This window comes from Chrysemys picta, chromosome 3 (genome assembly GCF_011386835.1).
Source record: "Chrysemys picta bellii isolate R12L10 chromosome 3, ASM1138683v2, whole genome shotgun sequence".
NCBI classification, from domain to species: domain Eukaryota; kingdom Metazoa; phylum Chordata; order Testudines; family Emydidae; genus Chrysemys; species Chrysemys picta.
In genome coordinates, this window is record NC_088793.1 from 202,622,018 (window position 1) to 202,639,619 (window position 17,602).

Sequence of the window (17,602 nt, forward strand, 5' to 3'; positions counted from 1 at the left end):
CCCTTCCCTGCCCTACCTGCTTCCACCCTGCCTCCCCCTTCCCTGCCCTGCCTGCTTCCACCCTGCCTCCCCTCCCGCCCCTGCCTCCCCCTTCCCTGCCCTGCTTCCACCCTGCCTCCCCTCCCACCCCTGCCTACCCTCCCCTGACTGCTTCCACCCTGCCTCCCCCCTCCCTGCCCTGCCTGCTTCCACCCTGCCTCCCCCCTCCCTGCCCTGCCTGCTTCCACCCTGCCTCCCCTCGCACCCCTGCCTCCCCTCCCCTGACTGCTTCCACCCTGCCACCCCCCTCTCCTGCCTACTTCCTTCCCTGCCTGCTTCCACCCCTGCCTCCCATCAGTCCCATCTCTGCTTCCACCCTGCCTCCCCCCACGTCATGCCTCCTCCCCCAGCGTCTCTCTCTCCTCCCTCCCTGCCGGCCTCTGCCTCACCTGGGGGCACGTAGCCCCCTCCAACGGCCCTGCCATTGGCTGGCGGGCACGTGAGCCCACCTGGCAGCGCCCTGTCTGATTGGCAGCCCGCCGGCCCCTCCTCCCGATATAAGGGCCCCGCCCCAGGGCGGTGGAAATCAGAGCGCGGCGCAGAGCAGGTCGCGTTCGAGCGCTGCCAGCAGGGCTTCCCCCCCCATAGCAACCGTTTCCTCCAGGCACGGCGGCGTGACGTCGGCAGCGCTTCCGCCCGGCTCGCGCCTCTCTCTCGCTCCTTCCTGTTCCCGCGCCTCGCCCAGCAGCAGCACCGAGTGAGGCAGCCGCTCCCCGGACTCCGAGCCCCGCCGAGACCATGGTGAGAATCCGGGCAGCGCCCGCCGGGGGACCCGGGCTGTGCACTGGCTACCCACCCTCCTCATGAGCGACAGCACCGTCCGCCGTATCCCGGCCCCTTCCATCGCTTCTTCCACCTCCCCCCCCCCCCCCCGCACTCGCCGATGGTACCGCCCGCCACGGAGCCTGGGGCGATGGAGCCTTCCGCTCCCTGGCTCGGCGACCCCCTCCTCAGCCGATGGTACCTCCCTCCCCCCTTTATACGCGCTGGCGCCGGCGCGTCCATCGCGACCGGCTGGGGGTGGGGGGCGCGCGCAGCGTCATCTCCCTGCCGCTCCGCGTGGCTCCTCAGGCTTCCATCCTCCCCTCGTCGTAGGGCGTGTCCCCTCCGAGGCGCTGCGGCTGGGCCCAGCCCTTCCCGCCTGGCGGGGAGCTGGCGGGCGCCCCCGGGGGTGAGGCGGAGCGGCGGCCCGGCCCGGCGCAGCCCTGCGCCAACCCCCCCCCCCCCCCCCGTTGGTTGTGGCTGGGTACCGGGGGGGGCAGAGAGGGCGGCGGCCTGGAAGAGGAGGGGCGGGGGAAGAGGGAGCCGGAGGTGTCACTGCCCCCCCGTGTCCTCCCCCCACCCCCCTGCGCGCGCTTCTCCCGGTCCCGCGCGATGGCTGCCCTGTGCGGACGGGACCTGCCCCGGCAGCACGTGGGGACGCGGCTGGAGCCGTTCCCGGGGTGGGGGCAGGGGAGATGTTCACCCTTCGGTTGGTGGCGGGCTGCGCTGGCCTGGCTGCCCCCCCTCCCGTGGCAGGGTCGGTGTCTGTGCCCCGGGCACCTCGCTGCGGGGACACTGACCCCAGGCTAACATCTGGTGGGTAAGGCGTTGGCACGGGTCGTTTGCGCATTGACAGCTGGGACGTCTCCAGGCCCTCTCAGACAAGGGCTGACTTGGGAGGAATCCAGGGGCTTATTTGCTTTCAGCCGTCTCCTCCTGTACATGTGAAAACTTGACTTCAGGGTTTGGTTTTCCCGTGAGAGTAACGTTCATTGCCCAATGTTAAACTTATACAACTTAATTTTGAAACTTTTAAACTCTGTAGGCAAAAATCTAATCACCTGTTATGGGGGGGGTTAATGAATACCCTACTTGTCAGGTTTAAAAAAAAAACCCTTTGCTACCCATGTAATTAGCTATGCAGAATTTAAGAAGGAATTAAACTTTAAAAAGTTTCTAGGCTGTGACTTTCCTAATGCTAGTAGACTCCTACTGAAAAGGCTAGTTGGTGAGACGTTACATGTTGGGATGGTAACTTGTACTGAGGCCTTGATTTGCTGCTTCAGCTGAATATAGGTGGTTCAGTTTACAGTTCACTATGAAACTTGATCTGGTTGAAATCTGTTTTTAAAGAAAACTAGCATCTAACTACAAAAGGACTTCTTCAGAGGTCATCCAAAAGAATGCTTGCCTGTGTTAAACCAGGCAGTCTCTAGTCTGTAACTTATTAAACCTATTTAAAGAGCATTCTTCCTCAAAGCTGTTTCTGTTCTCATTTGAGATTATAGTGAAGTTAGAAAGCTGTATGTATGTTGTGTTGTCATAGAAATGACTGTCTCAAAACCAGAACTATGACTCACCAGAGAATGTCTTCTCATCTCTAGCTGACTACTAACACTTCTCTCTATTAATTATTACTGTGTGTTCCAGTATACTGGGTGGGGTGATCAAGCCTCTTTGATTCTAATTAATCAGTTTTGTTGTTTGAAATCAACTTTTAATAGCCAATAGAAGGGTGAGAGGTAAATCAACTTTACTATAGTAAACTCTCAAGCATAACCTCTTTATTGCTGCCCCTCCATTGAAACTCTAAGGCTATTAACTGATGTACCTACTAGACAAAGATTGTATTGCCATACTTTGTTGGTCTGTGTAGTGCAGCTTTACAGTGAAGTGCTGAAAATAAAAATTGAAGTAAATATAGAAATGTGCTGAATAGACACTGACTTGCTGCTTCTCTCCCCGTCCTTAATCTGCTATAGGAGTAACTTTCATAAATCAGAAAGGGTTTTCTGTGAGTGGGATGGGGAGAGTTGGCATTAGCTTTGGGCTTAGTTCAACTTCTGTTAGCTTTGCTATTCACCTTTATGGCTTTGTCTGCAGTAGAGCTTGAGGTGCTACTGGGCCACAAACTAATGAGGTTTACAACTACGTTGTTAGCTACTCTGTTGATAAATGCTACCTTAGGCTGAGCCTAGGATAAACCACAAACACTTGTCCTGGAACAATATTTGAATTGTCTAGATTAGTATTTACAAATGTTAGCTAATTTGAGTCTGTTCCTAATTTACTCTCATTTAAAACAGGGCTACAAAGCATATAATAGTAGCTTTCCAAACACTTCCATCTATATAGCTAATAAAATACTTAACTGCTTTGTGCACGGCCTGTTAGTGGAGTGCACTACTGTCCCTTCACTGCCTCCTGTAAAAACAGGTTAAAGAGGAAATCTTTGTCTACAACAGCACCTACAAGATAGGATCTTGCTAATGGGAGTACTGTAGGAAGGAACTCAAATTCTGACAGTTACTTTCAGAAACTACTGAATTAAACTTTTCAGTACATTTTAAGAATGTGTAGTTCTCATTTGGACTAAACTTGATATTAAACATTGAGGTTTCTTTAAAGGAGAATTAAAAAAATAAGTGCAAATCTGTTGGCTCTTGTTCTTTGTGGAAAATGCTGAAACTGGCTTGTTCAATCAAGTCTATACCTGTACTGCAGCATGGAAAATCCAGTTTAGAATTGCTGTATTTGATGAAGATCTTTAAACTTGAATCTTGAAACGCCGTACAAGCTTAATGTTTGCTTCTAACATAGCAATGTATGATTGAGAGTTGTTATAAGGTCCCAAAATCTTTCATGAGAAACTAGTTTTCGTGATGGTGGCCTCCTTGTTGGAGCAAGGTCCAAGTTAAAGATGCCTCCAACAAAAGACAAACATGCTTTTAAGACTGTAGTGCTCCTATTGTAGAGCACTGGGTTGTCCTCCTGTGTGGATTACTGCACCTTACAAGATCTGTGTTCTCAGCTCATAAACATTATATGCGTTTGACTAATGACCTCTAGAAACTTTCTCACTCTTGAAACAGCCTTCAGAGTACCTTGGTATATTTTTTTGCAAAGGCGTTGGCTAATATTTCTTAAAGCCTATAACTAGGCTTGGCAAGATTAGACATTTTATTAGTAAATGTTGGTAAACATTAATTTTGCCATACATAGAAATGGGCAAAAATACTTCCATTGAGATCTACATATAGGCAAAGTGGGAAATGCTTCTCAAACTTGGCTTGATTTAGGAATATTTATTTTTTTGTGATTTTTGCGTTAACAGCAATAATACCTACTTTCTGAATCTCAGCTCGGGTGACCAGATGTCTCGGTTTTATAGGGACAGTCCCGACTTTTTGGGTCTCTTATATAGGCTCCTATTACCCTGCACCCCGTCCTGATTTTTCACACTTGCTGTCTGGACACCTTAATCTCAACATCTGCCATAATTAATTCTGAGCCCCATGATTTCCCACAACTGTTAATAAAAAAAATCAACAATGGCTTTTAAATAAACATAATTCTGCCAAGATTACCTTATAGACTTTGTGGGCTACCTTGTGATGTACTGACATCATGTGTGATAGGAAGCTTTTGACCAGCTGTGTTTAGGGACTAGGCATGCACTCTGCATGTCCTTGCGTACACTCCAGAGTATCACCATTCTTTGACAAGCTCCCACGGGAAGCTGGGGCTTACTTGAGAGGCAACTGGTAGCCAGAACTTCGCTCCAAGTAGCCCTGGATGTCTCTGATACAGTAGTCTTGTCTCTTTCTACAGCTATCGCCATGAAAAGGGCATCCTGGTTACAATACTCAGGGATTCAGAGAAATTCAAATAACTGAAAAGGGGAGACCTTTAAAGGACCATATCTTTTATGCCCTTCAGATGAGTTGCTACATGCCCTAAAGGTTTCTAGGGTCACACCAAAATCCCTGGGTATCTGTAAATTGCTACCAAGGCAATCTTTTTAGATACCAGGGACAGTTCAGACAGAACTTCCTCCTCATGAGCAATAGAGGCCTGCTGACTAACCTATGGTGAAGCCTAACATCTGTAAAAGAGCCCTAAATCATTCTTCTACCTGCACCCTGCATCCTCTTCCAGAGCAGCATGAGCACTCATGTATTCCAACAGCGTTCTTCTCTACACCCCATTTTTGGGTGCTACAGTTCTCATTTTTCTCTGGCATGGGCTGGGATTACTTCACACCAGTGGGTACTGGAGAGATGCCATACAGTCTCTGACTACCTTCAGGGACTGACCTCATGATCCAGCTGATGGAAGTGGATTCCTTCAGCTAGGAGTGATGGAGTAACTCCAGGAATTCAGAGGGAAGGGTTTCTATTCCAGCTATTTCCTAATCTTCCTCTGCCTTTGTCTGGCTAGTAAGATCTCTTATTGGTAGACAAGGCTGGATGGAGACTTGACTCTGGTTTGGAAAGAGACTAGATTAATACAAAGTGACTTATTCGATAGGCAAATCATGCCAGCCAGGCTAGGATATGATGTACAGAAAAACTTTGTACTTCTTGCTGCTTTATGATTTGTAAATAATGGTCTCTCTCACACTTAACGGCAGTTACCTTAAATGTGATATGCAAACAATCATATCTTAAATACCCTTTTGCAGAAATTTAGACTTCCTGGACTGTGTAGGAATAGTTGTCTGAGGTACAGCTGCCTGTCTGAGGTCCTGCCTATACTACAACGTAGACTAGTTTATAACAAGTTACTTACCATATTGTGTACAGACTTTTGTCACTATTTAATCATGTTCTAACCTGTCAAGGGCCTGGCTTGATGCAAGGTAGTCTTCCCCAAATCAGTTCATCACAGCCTCCATCAGCTTGTTTGTCTCTACTCATTCCTTCTATATTTGGCTAGGCATGCTTGAGGAATGTAGCTTTCAGGCTCTGTGTACAACTGAACTTAAGTAAGAACTGAAGCTTTTTTCCAAGAAGCAAATATTTTCACTCAGTTAGGTATATAGGTAGTCCACATTGCTTAGAACACATACATACATGCAGTTAATGTAGCTCCCAAACAAAGCAAAATCTTACATCAAGACCTGGGTCTCAAGAATAATGTAACCAGTTAAGTTTACATATGGTTAACCAGTTTAACACTGATATTACGGCTTTTGGTTCTATACTGCTGGCCTTGGAGGAAGAGAACCTACATGTTATCCATACTGGTCTCTCCCTTCTCTTCTCCTCCTCCTCTTCCCCCCCCCCCCCCCCCCCCCAAAAAAAAATCATCTTCGTGCAAAACTCCCAAGTAGCTTAAAGGCTTCTTGGCTCCTCTGCAGTTGAGAAGGGGGAAAGATTAAGCTTTTTTATTATTTTTGGCATAAAATATCAAATACTAAAGGAAAACCCTAAGGTTCATAGCCCAGGGTTTTGTTGGGAAGCACTAGCTTCAATACAACTTTGGACACAATGGAATGCAGAATTATGTGCTATAAATCCAGTCTGCCAGATGTCTGGTATGTGTATCCTATCTTGAACTTGTTTTCTGAATGCAAGCTTTCTTCCCAATACTAATATCCTTGCAGAAATGCATAGGTTTTGGTGGCAACTTGCAGGGCCTCTGTAACTTCAAAACACTGTACTAAAGGAATAACTCTAGTTTAGATTTTGTGCAAGGTTTTAGGGCACTTGCTGAATATAATTAAAGAAAGCAAAATGTGGGAAGCTGACATGGCTGTTGTGTACAACCTTTATCTGCATCCATCAAGATGGGATGTGAGGGACAGGAGGGAGACTTTTTTTAAGGAAAGGTCTCTTGCTTTCACTACATAGTGGTAGTTAAGGCATTCCTCTAGCACAAGACATCAGAGCATCAGCGTGCAAGGTGTAGGAAAAGTGCTTCCCAGAAAAGAGATGGGAAATGGGCTGCATCACTGTCATGCATTCTTGTTACCTAATGCATCTCTTGTATATTAGCAGACCTCATGTGCCTGCAGTAGTCTAGACAGGTGTACAGGCTGGTGTTGCAAGAATTCGCAAACGTTCATGCCACAGCTCCCTCTGGGCTCACCTCTGGAACTCAGTATTCAGGTTGGCTTTGCACAAACGAACTCTCAATTTTAACAGTCTACTTTGAAAACTCTGGGCAGCCAAGCCTGAATTAACTAGTGTATGTGGTGCACTTGAACAGGGCACAGGAGCACCAGGCCAAAAAAGGGATGGGCAGCTGGTGGCTTGAGTCGCATTCAGCTTGTCAGATCCCTTTATTTGGTCTGCTACCCTGTGTGCTGGAAGGGAGGGATTCTCTCCCCGCCCCCCTCCAATTTCAGCATGTTGCTCCTGCATCCTCCACCTCCACTTGTGTGACTGGCTCCTGGCCATAGAAGGCATGCTGCTGTGAGAGTGCTTCTATTGCTCTGGTAGCCGGCAGTGCTGCCTAGCTGGCCAGCTGCTGCTGTGAGTGCTTTGTTGATCCAGTAGCAGCTGGCGCTGCCTCACTGCTGTGAGAGCTGTTTGCTCTGACGCTTTCTTGCATTTTTCCCCTCATCTCATGACACCCCACTCCCAATCTGCAGTTTGGGAACTATTGTGCTATTTAATAGTAGCCCATGAGACATGCTTCCCTTCATGCTTTCCATTATATAACATCCATGTTGCATGGAAATTAGTATTGCAGATCTATTCCTAACTAATGTAGAACTTTATCCTTTTTAAAGAACTCTGTACTCTTCCTGTGTCTCCTCCTTCTTGCATTTTTACCACCTGGCCCCCTCTCTCCTAGGTTCTTCCACCCTTGTAATGAGAGATGGTTTCTTTCCTTTCCTCCTTCTATAGGGTTGCTAGTAAGGTGGGGAAGGGGTTTCAAATGCTCTAACAGGCTTGAGGGCTCTTGCAGTGGGCACCTGTAGAAGCAGATCAGACTGGACTCATGCCTCTGTTCTTTGTTCTGGGAATCAGAGTCAAAATTGGTCTTCGTCTATATGATAAATCAGAATATATTCCAGTGGTGGCTTGGCCTTGCCTCACACAAGTACCAGCAGCTTCACATTTTAAATAAGCAGCCATAAGTCTAGAACTTGGCTAACAATTTTGATGCACAAGATGGAATAAAATGGAGTTTTTTTCACTAGATCTGTGCTAGTCCTGCAGTGTTAACCGTAGCATTGCTCCATTTCGTTTGCCTAGTCAAGACCGCATAAATACTGATGTGTGCAATATGCACTCCTCTGACCTGAACACCAGTAGTGAGCAGCTATGGAAGATCAGTGTTCCAAATGCTGGGGAAATTTTTCTCTTCCAAAGAATCCATTGTTCAGGAGACTGGGAAAACTCACTTAACTAAAAGATGTGCAGAAGTCTGGGGCCAAGGAAGTAGTAATCCCCATTGCAATAATCTGCATGTGCTTTCATAGAACTGTAGCTTCCTACTTCAACTAAAACTGTCTTTAAAGAACACTTACCCAGCCCTGTTGGCTGGTGCAAAGCTTACATCCTCTGGGAGAGAGCCGTTCAACAGCAGTTGTTAAACAATCAACTTGAGTTTCCAAATTTAACCCTCTTAACCCTTTTTGAATCTTCAATAACTTGCCGGATGTGTTGGATTTCTTTGTAAGGAAACTACTTGTTTCCTGGCTCTACGCAATAAACAAGAATCTTCTGCTCTTGGCTGTATTGTTGAGACTCACAGCTCTACTGTAGCTTTTCTCTGGTCTTCTAGGGTTAAGTGTTTTTATCCAACGTGATAGCAGTAAGATTGCTAGCAGGTCTGGGTTCAGGAAAACAGGTCAGTGTGGGAGCTGGAGCCAAGGTTGAGGGCTCATAAGAGAAGCCATATGGCTTTCGCCACTTACATCTGTAATGTAGGGAATGAAGAGTACTGTCCATTTCAAATTTAATAGGCCACAAGTTCTAAACATTGAAGCATCTTGCAACTTTAACTGGAAATGTAAGTGCCTACTGTAATGTTTACATAGTAGACTATCCTGAAACCGATTCTGTTGCCCACTTCTGGATGGTTTATCTCTAAATGCTGCTCTCAGGATGGCACTTCAGATTTCACATGAAGAAATCCTAGCTACAGGGAATGAGCGAGATTTCAGGTGGTATCTACCAGCATGGCAGATGTCTGAACAAGGGAATTAACATGTATTCAGTGAGACTACAGTTTAGTAGCTGAGTAGCTTGAATCAATTCATTTTCTTGCTTGGGGGGAGGGGGAAAACAAGGGGGTCAAGTTAAATCCTTAAAGGTTCTTTGTCTCACTAAAAAGTAGGGCTTTATTCCCTCTCAATTTCCCTATGATGTGTACTGTCTCTTACTGCTAGCCTTGCAGATTCAATCTGGCATCTGAAAGGCAAGTTTTTTTTTTGTTTTTTTTGTTTTTTCATACTTCAGTGCACTAATAAAGATACTGCAGGCTTTATCACCTCTGGGGTCTTCAAATCATGCTCTTGGTGACAACCATGCAACTCTGCTTCATCAGTAGGCTTTCACAGTGCATTCTAACAGATTAGAACTGTGCAAACTCCTTACCTGAGAAGATTGTGAAGGCTAGGACTATAACCGTTTAAGAGAACTGGATAAATTCATGGTGGTGAAGTCCATTAATGGCTATTAGCCAGGACGGGTAAGGAATGGTGTCCCTAGCCTCTGTCTGTCAGAGGATGGAGATGGTTGGCAGGAGAGCGATCACTTGATCATTGCCTGTTAGGTGCACTCCCTCTGGGGCACCTGGCATTGGCCACTGTCAGTAGACAGGATACTGGGCTAGATCAACCTTTGGTCTGACCCAGTACGGCCGTTCTTATGATGTTAAACAACTCTTAGTGCAAAGCCACAGACAGCATGGCTTTATTTCTTCCTTTGCAAGAATACCTCATTAAACAAGACTTAAAATACACACCTGAAGCAGATGTGAGTAAGAAGGTGCCATGTTAGTCATATTAGAGTAACTACCTTAAATGGGTACCAAACTGAAATCCATCTAAGCTGGTACCAGTGACTTTAAACACTGCATCTGGAGTCTCTTAATGACTTCCATAGTGCTACAATTGAACTATCATGTCTCTTAACAATATTTTTCTCTCCTCTTGCTATGAAAGACCCCTACAAACAAGTGGCAATATTCTAGATAAACAGGGCTGTCAAATGCATACAAAAGAAACCTTTCTCTAACCTCAGTCCTAAATGTTAATCAACTGCTTTGTAACACTAGCTGCACTTGATTGTTTGGTAACTCTGATTTAGGTGCTCACAACATGGTGTAATATTGCAGCCTACCAAGGGCACTGTAATAATCAAAGGGCACTCACAGGTGCTGAAGTCAGATGTGTGAACCTGTAGTTTCTCAAATCATTACAAGGATGAAGAGGTTTAACACTCAAATATGGCAAGCTCATTACACTGAAACATGTATCATTTTGAATAGATTAGACTGAAGCATGTCTAGCAGTCATCTTCTGCTGCTCTAGCCTAAATGATATCTATGTGGGAATACCTCAGGATGATCCACACTGTCAACTTTCTTGAGAAGTATGCCCTGATGGACAAACTTAGAGCTGTTGGGGCCACACATGCATCTACTGCACAGAGTATGTATATAACAGTAGGGATAACCCCAAACATCCTTCAGTTCTGAAGGAGCAGCAGGCTTTTAGTCTATTTATTTTAGATAGTTCCTTTTATTCCCTCTTAATGTCTTTTACCTTTAAATCTTGGTGTCTCTCTATGTGGGAGGCCCCTGATGTGGCTAAGTTTGTGGCATAGATGGGCCATGTAAGAGGATTCTACTATGTAGTCAAAATTCCCTGTTGGATTATTTTAATTTAACTAAGAGCCAGCAGCAAACCAAAGAACTAGGACACTTATCAACCAGTTTCCAGAGATCTAACTAACCCTTTAATAAAAATGACATTTTCTTTGAGTAACTTCAACACAGACTTGTCACTCACTCTAGTCAGATCTTGAGCCTAAAATCCAGCATTTTTCATAAACACGTTTTGCTCCAGTACACCACTTCTAAACCTGATCCCCACATGTGACTATACATGTAGAATCTGATAGCGCCGCTTTACTTTCCTGTAGGCTAGAAATGGTTAGCCAAAATAGTGGCAAGTTAAGACTTGTCAAATAGCTAAAGAATATTGTCTCAAAATGACTGCCTGGTAAACGCTACTTTTGGTGTTTCCAAAAGATCAGACATAAGCATTCACTTCAAGATTGTCAGTTAAACAGACCTCTGGAGCTACAAGTTCCTGTCCCTCAGTAGAAAGCCTTCAGTGCAAGTAGGATCTTCCTTCCCCATTGGTCAGGTTTCAAAAACGTAGCTTATGTGCATTAGGAACTTTGATTTTAAAATCAAACTGTAGCCAGAATAGAAGACTTAGTTTAGACCCTGTCTTTCCTGTATAAATTTCTGGAGTTAACTACTTCAGGCTTTCTGTATCTGCCACTCAATACTTTGATACTCTAGGAAGTATTGCTTGTCTTCTAGCCTCATCAGCCTAATGCATTATGGTGAGGTTATGTAGGAGTTATATTAAGTGCCTAGTCCAGGACTGAAATTGACTTAAAGCATTTTCTATCATAGGCATCAGGAGTACAAGTGGCTGATGAAGTATGCCGTATCTTTTATGACATGAAAGTTCGGAAGTGCTCCACGCCTGAGGAAATCAAGAAAAGGAAGAAGGCAGTTATCTTCTGTCTCAGTGAAGACAAAAAGTGCATTGTTGTGGAAGAAGGCAAAGAAATCCTGGTGGGAGATATTGGCGTAACAGTTTCTGATCCTTTCAAGCAGTTTGTGCAGATGCTCCCTGAAAAGGATTGCCGTTATGCCTTGTATGATGCAAGCTTTGAAACAAAGGAATCAAAAAAAGAAGAGTTGATGTTCGTCCTATGGTAAGCTGGAAATGTGGTTTATATGTGTGACTTGGTCTCTTGGCTTACCCAATGTACATACATGCCTGGCCTGTACACAGGGTCTACATTAATGTGTAAGACACTGAAATGTGGTGACACACTCATCTGGTCCAATATATTGCATGCAGTTTAGGTGGGTATCAAATGTTCATAAACTTGTAGGGCCACTGCTTCAGTCACCTGAGTCTGTAGGTCTTAAGATTCAATATCTGGATATTGAACATCATTGTCTTAACTACTTTCCTCTTGGTATATCCAACTAGGGCACCAGACCAAGCGCCTCTCAAGAGTAAGATGATCTATGCAAGCTCTAAGGATGCAATCAAAAAGAAATTTCAAGGTATGTAATACAGGCAACACTTCCTGACTTGGCCCAATTAAATCTGTCTTGTACCATATAACTGCTGACACACAGGACTTAACTGTTGCTAATTGACTAGTGTTTATTTAGAAATACCAGTTGAAGATGACTACTTAGCAAGTGAAACTTCTTGAAACATGATTAAAACACAGCATAGCAAAAAAGTGTTCGAATTGCATGTGCAGTAGAACTGCATTTTGAAGTGAGCCAAGACCAACATGCCATGTTAGAGCAGATCTTTCAAAATGTGGGGGGGGAAATAAGTACAGACACTGTTCTGATTAGTGTTCAATGGCATAACTTGGGAATGGGGGGGGGGGTGTAAAAATTTTACTACTAAATTGGATCTTGGCAGCTGTCCATGTGGCTCAGGGTATTTCAATCCTGCATTCAGTGAGATACTGAACCTTCTATAGCAAACCTTACGACATTGCTCTTTAAAGGTGTGTGAGGTAGCAGAGTAAGCAACCAAGATGCTATCCTGGGTTACTAAGGCATAGTCAGCGACAGTAATCACTAGTGGAGCAGGACTGCATACCCTGATGTTTGTTGTTGTATTATGACCCCTTAATCTTCACCTTCACGCTTCCTAAATTTTTCCACTGATTAATATGTAAACTCACTAACATTTTTGGCACCTAAGCCTAAACTTGCTCCAGGCGTACACTAGTCTGCAGGGGCAGAACAGGACAAGAATGCAGCAGTGCTGAACTGTTGGGGTTCACAGGTAGCCCGCACAGGCCAAAAAACAAATTGGCATTGGTCAGGGAGTGGTCCTGAATGTAGTACATGCAGGAGTAACGCCGCCCTCCATAGGAAGAAGCACATATATTGCCATTTCCAGTGCATTTGTCATCTCCTCCCCAAACTAGCAAGGCCTTGCTGGTACAGAGAGGTGACTTAAGCTTCTCTTCACTACTTTACTGAATTTGGTCTGTGTATCTATTTTGAATTGGCTTTTTTAGCCATTTATTAAAAGCTTGCTTTTGAGATCCCCAGTCCCTAATCCCTCTCTGTGAGCATGGCTTCCCTGTTACCTAGTCCATGGCTCTTCAACTGCACACATCCAGGGTCCCGTGCCACTTCAATGGGTTTTTTATAATGCTGAAACTCCCAGCTTCACTCCAGCAAAATCTGCAACTGGGAAGACCAAAACATACATATCCAGTTCAAGTATCCAATGCCCTAACATGTCCAAATGCCTTGAGTACTTAGTGATGTGCAAGCACTGATACTGAAATTCAATGGCACTTGAGCACCTAAATCCCTTGGACTCGTAACATTCTAGACGGGACTGTGATGTGCTTGAATTACTGTGAATTGTTGGACTACCTGCTCAGACACTCTTAGCTACATATACAAGTTTCTAATGAGAATTACTAGCATATGGGAGAACTTGTGAATCACTGAATTTTTTTTGCCTTTCTTCTAGGCATAAAGCACGAATGTCAAGCAAATGGGCCAGAAGACCTTAACCGAGCTTACATTGCCGATAAGCTAGGAGGCTCCCTAATCGTAGCTTTTGAAGGATGTCCTGTGTAGATGCCATACAGTGCCACAACTCCACAAGCATTCCATGTTTTAATATATCAATTATGTAAAGCAAACATTCTAAACCAGGGTTTCACTAATGGTAGGGAAGCTGTCTGTCTTGTAGAATGAAGTAGACTTTGGAGACGTAGTTATGTACAAATGATCCTAAATAAATCAAATTTAAGGATTTCTCTTGCCTGAGCAGTCTTATCACAAACCAGTTTAATATTGAACTCTGGCTTCAGTACTGCATAGTGAGGGGCGGAGGGGGAGATTATCTAAAATGTAGCAAACATCACAATCTTAAATTTTTTCTGTAGCCATCAGCCAAGTCACAGCTTTTTTTCTTTCTGGCTAGTGTCTTAGAACAAGATTAATACAACTTTATTAAATGTCATATGCTAAAAGGAATGCTGTCTGTCATCTTAACCCTTCAGTGTACTGCTCAAAACTCCTCTTATGTTTAAACACAGCACACTCTGGTGTACCCTAGCAAATAGCTAAAATCAAAGTACAAAAACACACCCTTTCCTAGGGAAATAATCCTAAACCATTTCTTGTAAACTCATGGTCTTTTTAGTGTCTGAAAGCTCCCTTGTTGTGCATTCTGATAACTGATTTAGAACAGTTCTGTGTTCATAGAGCTTGCACTATAGTACTAAATCTCTCTGCTAAATCAAACTTGTACACCAATACTGAAAAGTCAACTTAAATGTCAATCAGAAGCTCTTACTTCATTTGTGCTGATGATGATGAGAGGGTTCCGGAGGGGCCATTTTAACTCACCTAAGCAATGTTCTGAACCTCTGATCTGATTCAGGCCAGTGGAATAGGGATGTGTAAACTACTCCATGTTTCTCAAGCTTGGAATTAAGCCATTTTCATTACACTGGTTTGAGCTAAACTGCTGTAGGGACTTGTAGAGACTTCTCAACCCTGTTTCTGTAGAAATCTGTAGTCGGACTTCAAAGCATATTACTTGCAACTGCCTTTCAATAAATGCAGAGACCATTCCACCCAAATATACCATCAAGCTTCCAAGTTTTACCTTTAACCAATCAGCTGTATAAAGGAAGGACTTTTAACCAGTCTCTCAGCCACTGTCACTTGTGCAATTGTATAGGGCATATCTATAGCACTTCTCATGCACTAACCTATGTTCTGGGCTGGCAGCCCTAACAAGCTCCAGCAGGGAGTCTCTCCACTGGGTTAATAGCAACGCTTGGCATTAGATGTACCTTGGGAGGTGTACAGCAGGGACTGTATTCCAGGGCCGTACAAGCCAAAACCCTGCATGACCTACACATTTACTCACTTGGGATGAGTGAGGAAGTGCACAGTGCTCTTCTCTTGCTGTACTCATGCAACTTGGTCCTGGTGCAGCTGCACTGTTGATGTAGGTTTATTTTTCCCTGACTCACTGCACGCACACTCCCAAACCAGGATTAGTGGGGAAGGAGCGTTGGATGGAGCACAGACCACAACACTCAGGGCTATGTGACTTTGTATCAATCACACTTCTTGTACCTCCATTTCTGTACAAGTGAAGGGACTCTGAGTACCAAAGTTTCAACAGTACTATTAACGTTTCGTGTCCTCGGTGATCCTTGGAGAGCAAAGTTATATTACTCTACCTAGACAAGCCCTGCTGCCATCTACAGCTACTGTAAGCATGGTGGTATCACTGCCCTGTTAGTGATGCTCCTGGAGCAGAATGCCACCCATGATGCAGTACACGAGCAGGCTTGTTAATGTTCCCTTGGGCTCTCATCCCAATGCCATTGTTGCTGTGGGACTCCAGTAGCTGGAACTTCTGGCACCACTCTAGTTCCCTATGGCAGGGGACCTGCTCAGGAGAGAAAGCAAGTGCTCAGTTGAAGCAGGGATTTTCTCTTCTCTCCCCAACAGTGGCAGCTGCTGGCCTACATATCTGCCTCCAGCAACCAAACCAAATGCAGCTGCTTCTGTCCTAAACATCATGTGAACAGCAGCCAGATTCTCTCAACATGAATACATCTCTTCTTCTTTCAGTACCTTCCAGAGCCAGCCCCAGTTCCTTACCATCTAGAACTAGGAAGCATCTACTGTGTAACTTCCACTATTGTGTTAAAAATATTGCATGAGGATCTAGTCAGCAGCCCAAAGTGGTCTCCACTCTTGGCTATCAGATACTTTGCCTGTTCCTCAACTTGAATGCCAGAAACAGCACAGTAGAGGTTCATGTGGCAGTGAAAGGGGTCAGCAGTGGGAGGGTTTGCCCTGTTAAACTGGGAAAATACTATGAAAGTGAAGGTTCCAGTAGTGACGCTTGGGTAGTCACAGTGCATATCTGCGACTGCCTAGACCTGTTTTTCTGGTTAAATGTAATTGATCGTTGCATGATGCATAAACACGTTCCCTGCCCTGCATGTTCTCTGTTGCATTGCTGTTGAAACCATCACACTTGCATTTTCTGATTAACTGGGCAGCTGCTCATGTGATATCCGCATGCTTCTGCTTTTGTGATTGAAATCTATGAAGATCCATGAGGCATCAGAAATGCTTCCTTAAGTCAAGAAAAGGAAGTAGGCTATGTTAAAAGTATCTCTTTGAGCATTTGTCCCAACTCACTCCTCCGCTAACTGGAGTGAGTAATACCTGCCAGAAGTTTCTGCTTTCTCAGCTGGCTGAAATGATGTCTGGTTAAAGTCTGTTTTCAGATAAGTGCCGCTCCTCGTTCCTTACTCAGACTTTGCTTTAACAAATAAAGACCTCGCGGTTAAGGTGGAGCTACAATCTAGATGAGATGTCAAACACTAGATCAAAATCTCTAGGGAAAATTCCTGCTTCACTTAAGTCAAGGGGAGTTGGGCGGGCCCCAGTTTTCATTCCCTATTTAACAGGATTCATTGCTAAATGGAAGAGGAAAGAAATCAATTGGAATGGCTTAGGCTGGCAGGGGGGGTTGACTGTCCTCTCATCATAACCACCCTTGCGAGCATAGAGATGAGACCTGGGAGGATAATGCCCAGTTCTCCCAGTTCCAGCTGATGGGAGTGGCTCATGGCTGCCTTCCCCCTCAGCCTTGATACTGGTGTTTGGAGTAAAATGGTTCTTGGTGCTGGCAATATTCCTTGGCAGGAGACACTGATACTTGCCAGAAGGTGTCCAAGGGTTATACTATGCCAGGCTTTCTGCAGGCACTAACCACACCCCACTAGTCCTGGGGTGAGTTACCGAACAAAACTTCTCTTCAACCTTCCCTACAAGCCCTCTGCTTGTATGACCGAGTGTGGAGGGGGGGGAAGCTTAGTGTCAAACGGATTTCATCACAGGCACCCTTGCGGGGGAGCCTGACCTAGGAGCCACAGACAAAAGGAAAAGAGTCCCCTATGTCTTGCACCAATCTGTCAGCGTTCTCTACTCAGAACATTTTCAGCTCTGCGGCATAGATTGCAGTGGGTTTCTTCACAAAGGAGGTTAGGCGTATCATGGCCCTGTCCTCTAGCTGGCAACACTGAGCAGAGACATTTAAAAAGCCCAGTGGTTTGAATTTGGTCACTTCAATAATCTAACTTTCAAAGCTGAAAAAACAGGAGACTAATTTTAGACTGCCCAGTTTGAAAAGTTTTGCCTAAAACACCTACCCAGTGTCTAAGAGTGTGTGTGGGGACAGAAGGTGCCAGGCCTCCTGACTCCTAGAGTTGCACTGTCCTTCTGCTACAGACCATGCTACTGGTGGACTCTCTCTCTCTCTCTCTTCTCCCCCCCCCCCCCCCCCATCACCCTCGATGTCCTTTTATGGTAAAATAAGCACATCACAGCGCTGGGCTCCTCCTGGACATGGGGAGCACTTGGCATACAGGCTATAGCATTCCCTAAGCAAATACAGCTGCTGGAGGAGCTGCCCTATCCTCCTGGCAGGGAGAGGCGTGAAGAAACTGGAACCTGCCTGCCACGCCTCGGCACCCTGCAGAAAGAGGCGTGG

General features: G+C 45.3%; 1 protein-coding gene across 2 annotated transcripts; it reads left to right on the plus strand.

Moving 5' to 3' along the window:
* The first annotated feature begins 501 nt into the window (after positions 1 to 501).
* Positions 502 to 14,657, plus strand: DSTN (destrin, actin depolymerizing factor). Of its 2 annotated transcripts, none has more exons than XM_005287451.5 (4): positions 502 to 780; positions 11,413 to 11,720; positions 12,005 to 12,081; positions 13,535 to 14,657. In XM_005287451.5, exons 1-4 carry the CDS (start codon positions 778 to 780, stop codon positions 13,642 to 13,644), a joined length of 498 nt encoding a protein of 165 aa, XP_005287508.1. In that variant the 5' UTR covers positions 502 to 777; the 3' UTR covers positions 13,645 to 14,657. The 2 variants fall into 2 exon arrangements, with proteins under 2 accessions (XP_005287508.1, XP_065445883.1); XM_065589811.1 differs by having other exon boundaries at positions 716 to 999.
* The last annotated feature ends 2,945 nt before the right edge of the window (positions 14,658 to 17,602 follow it).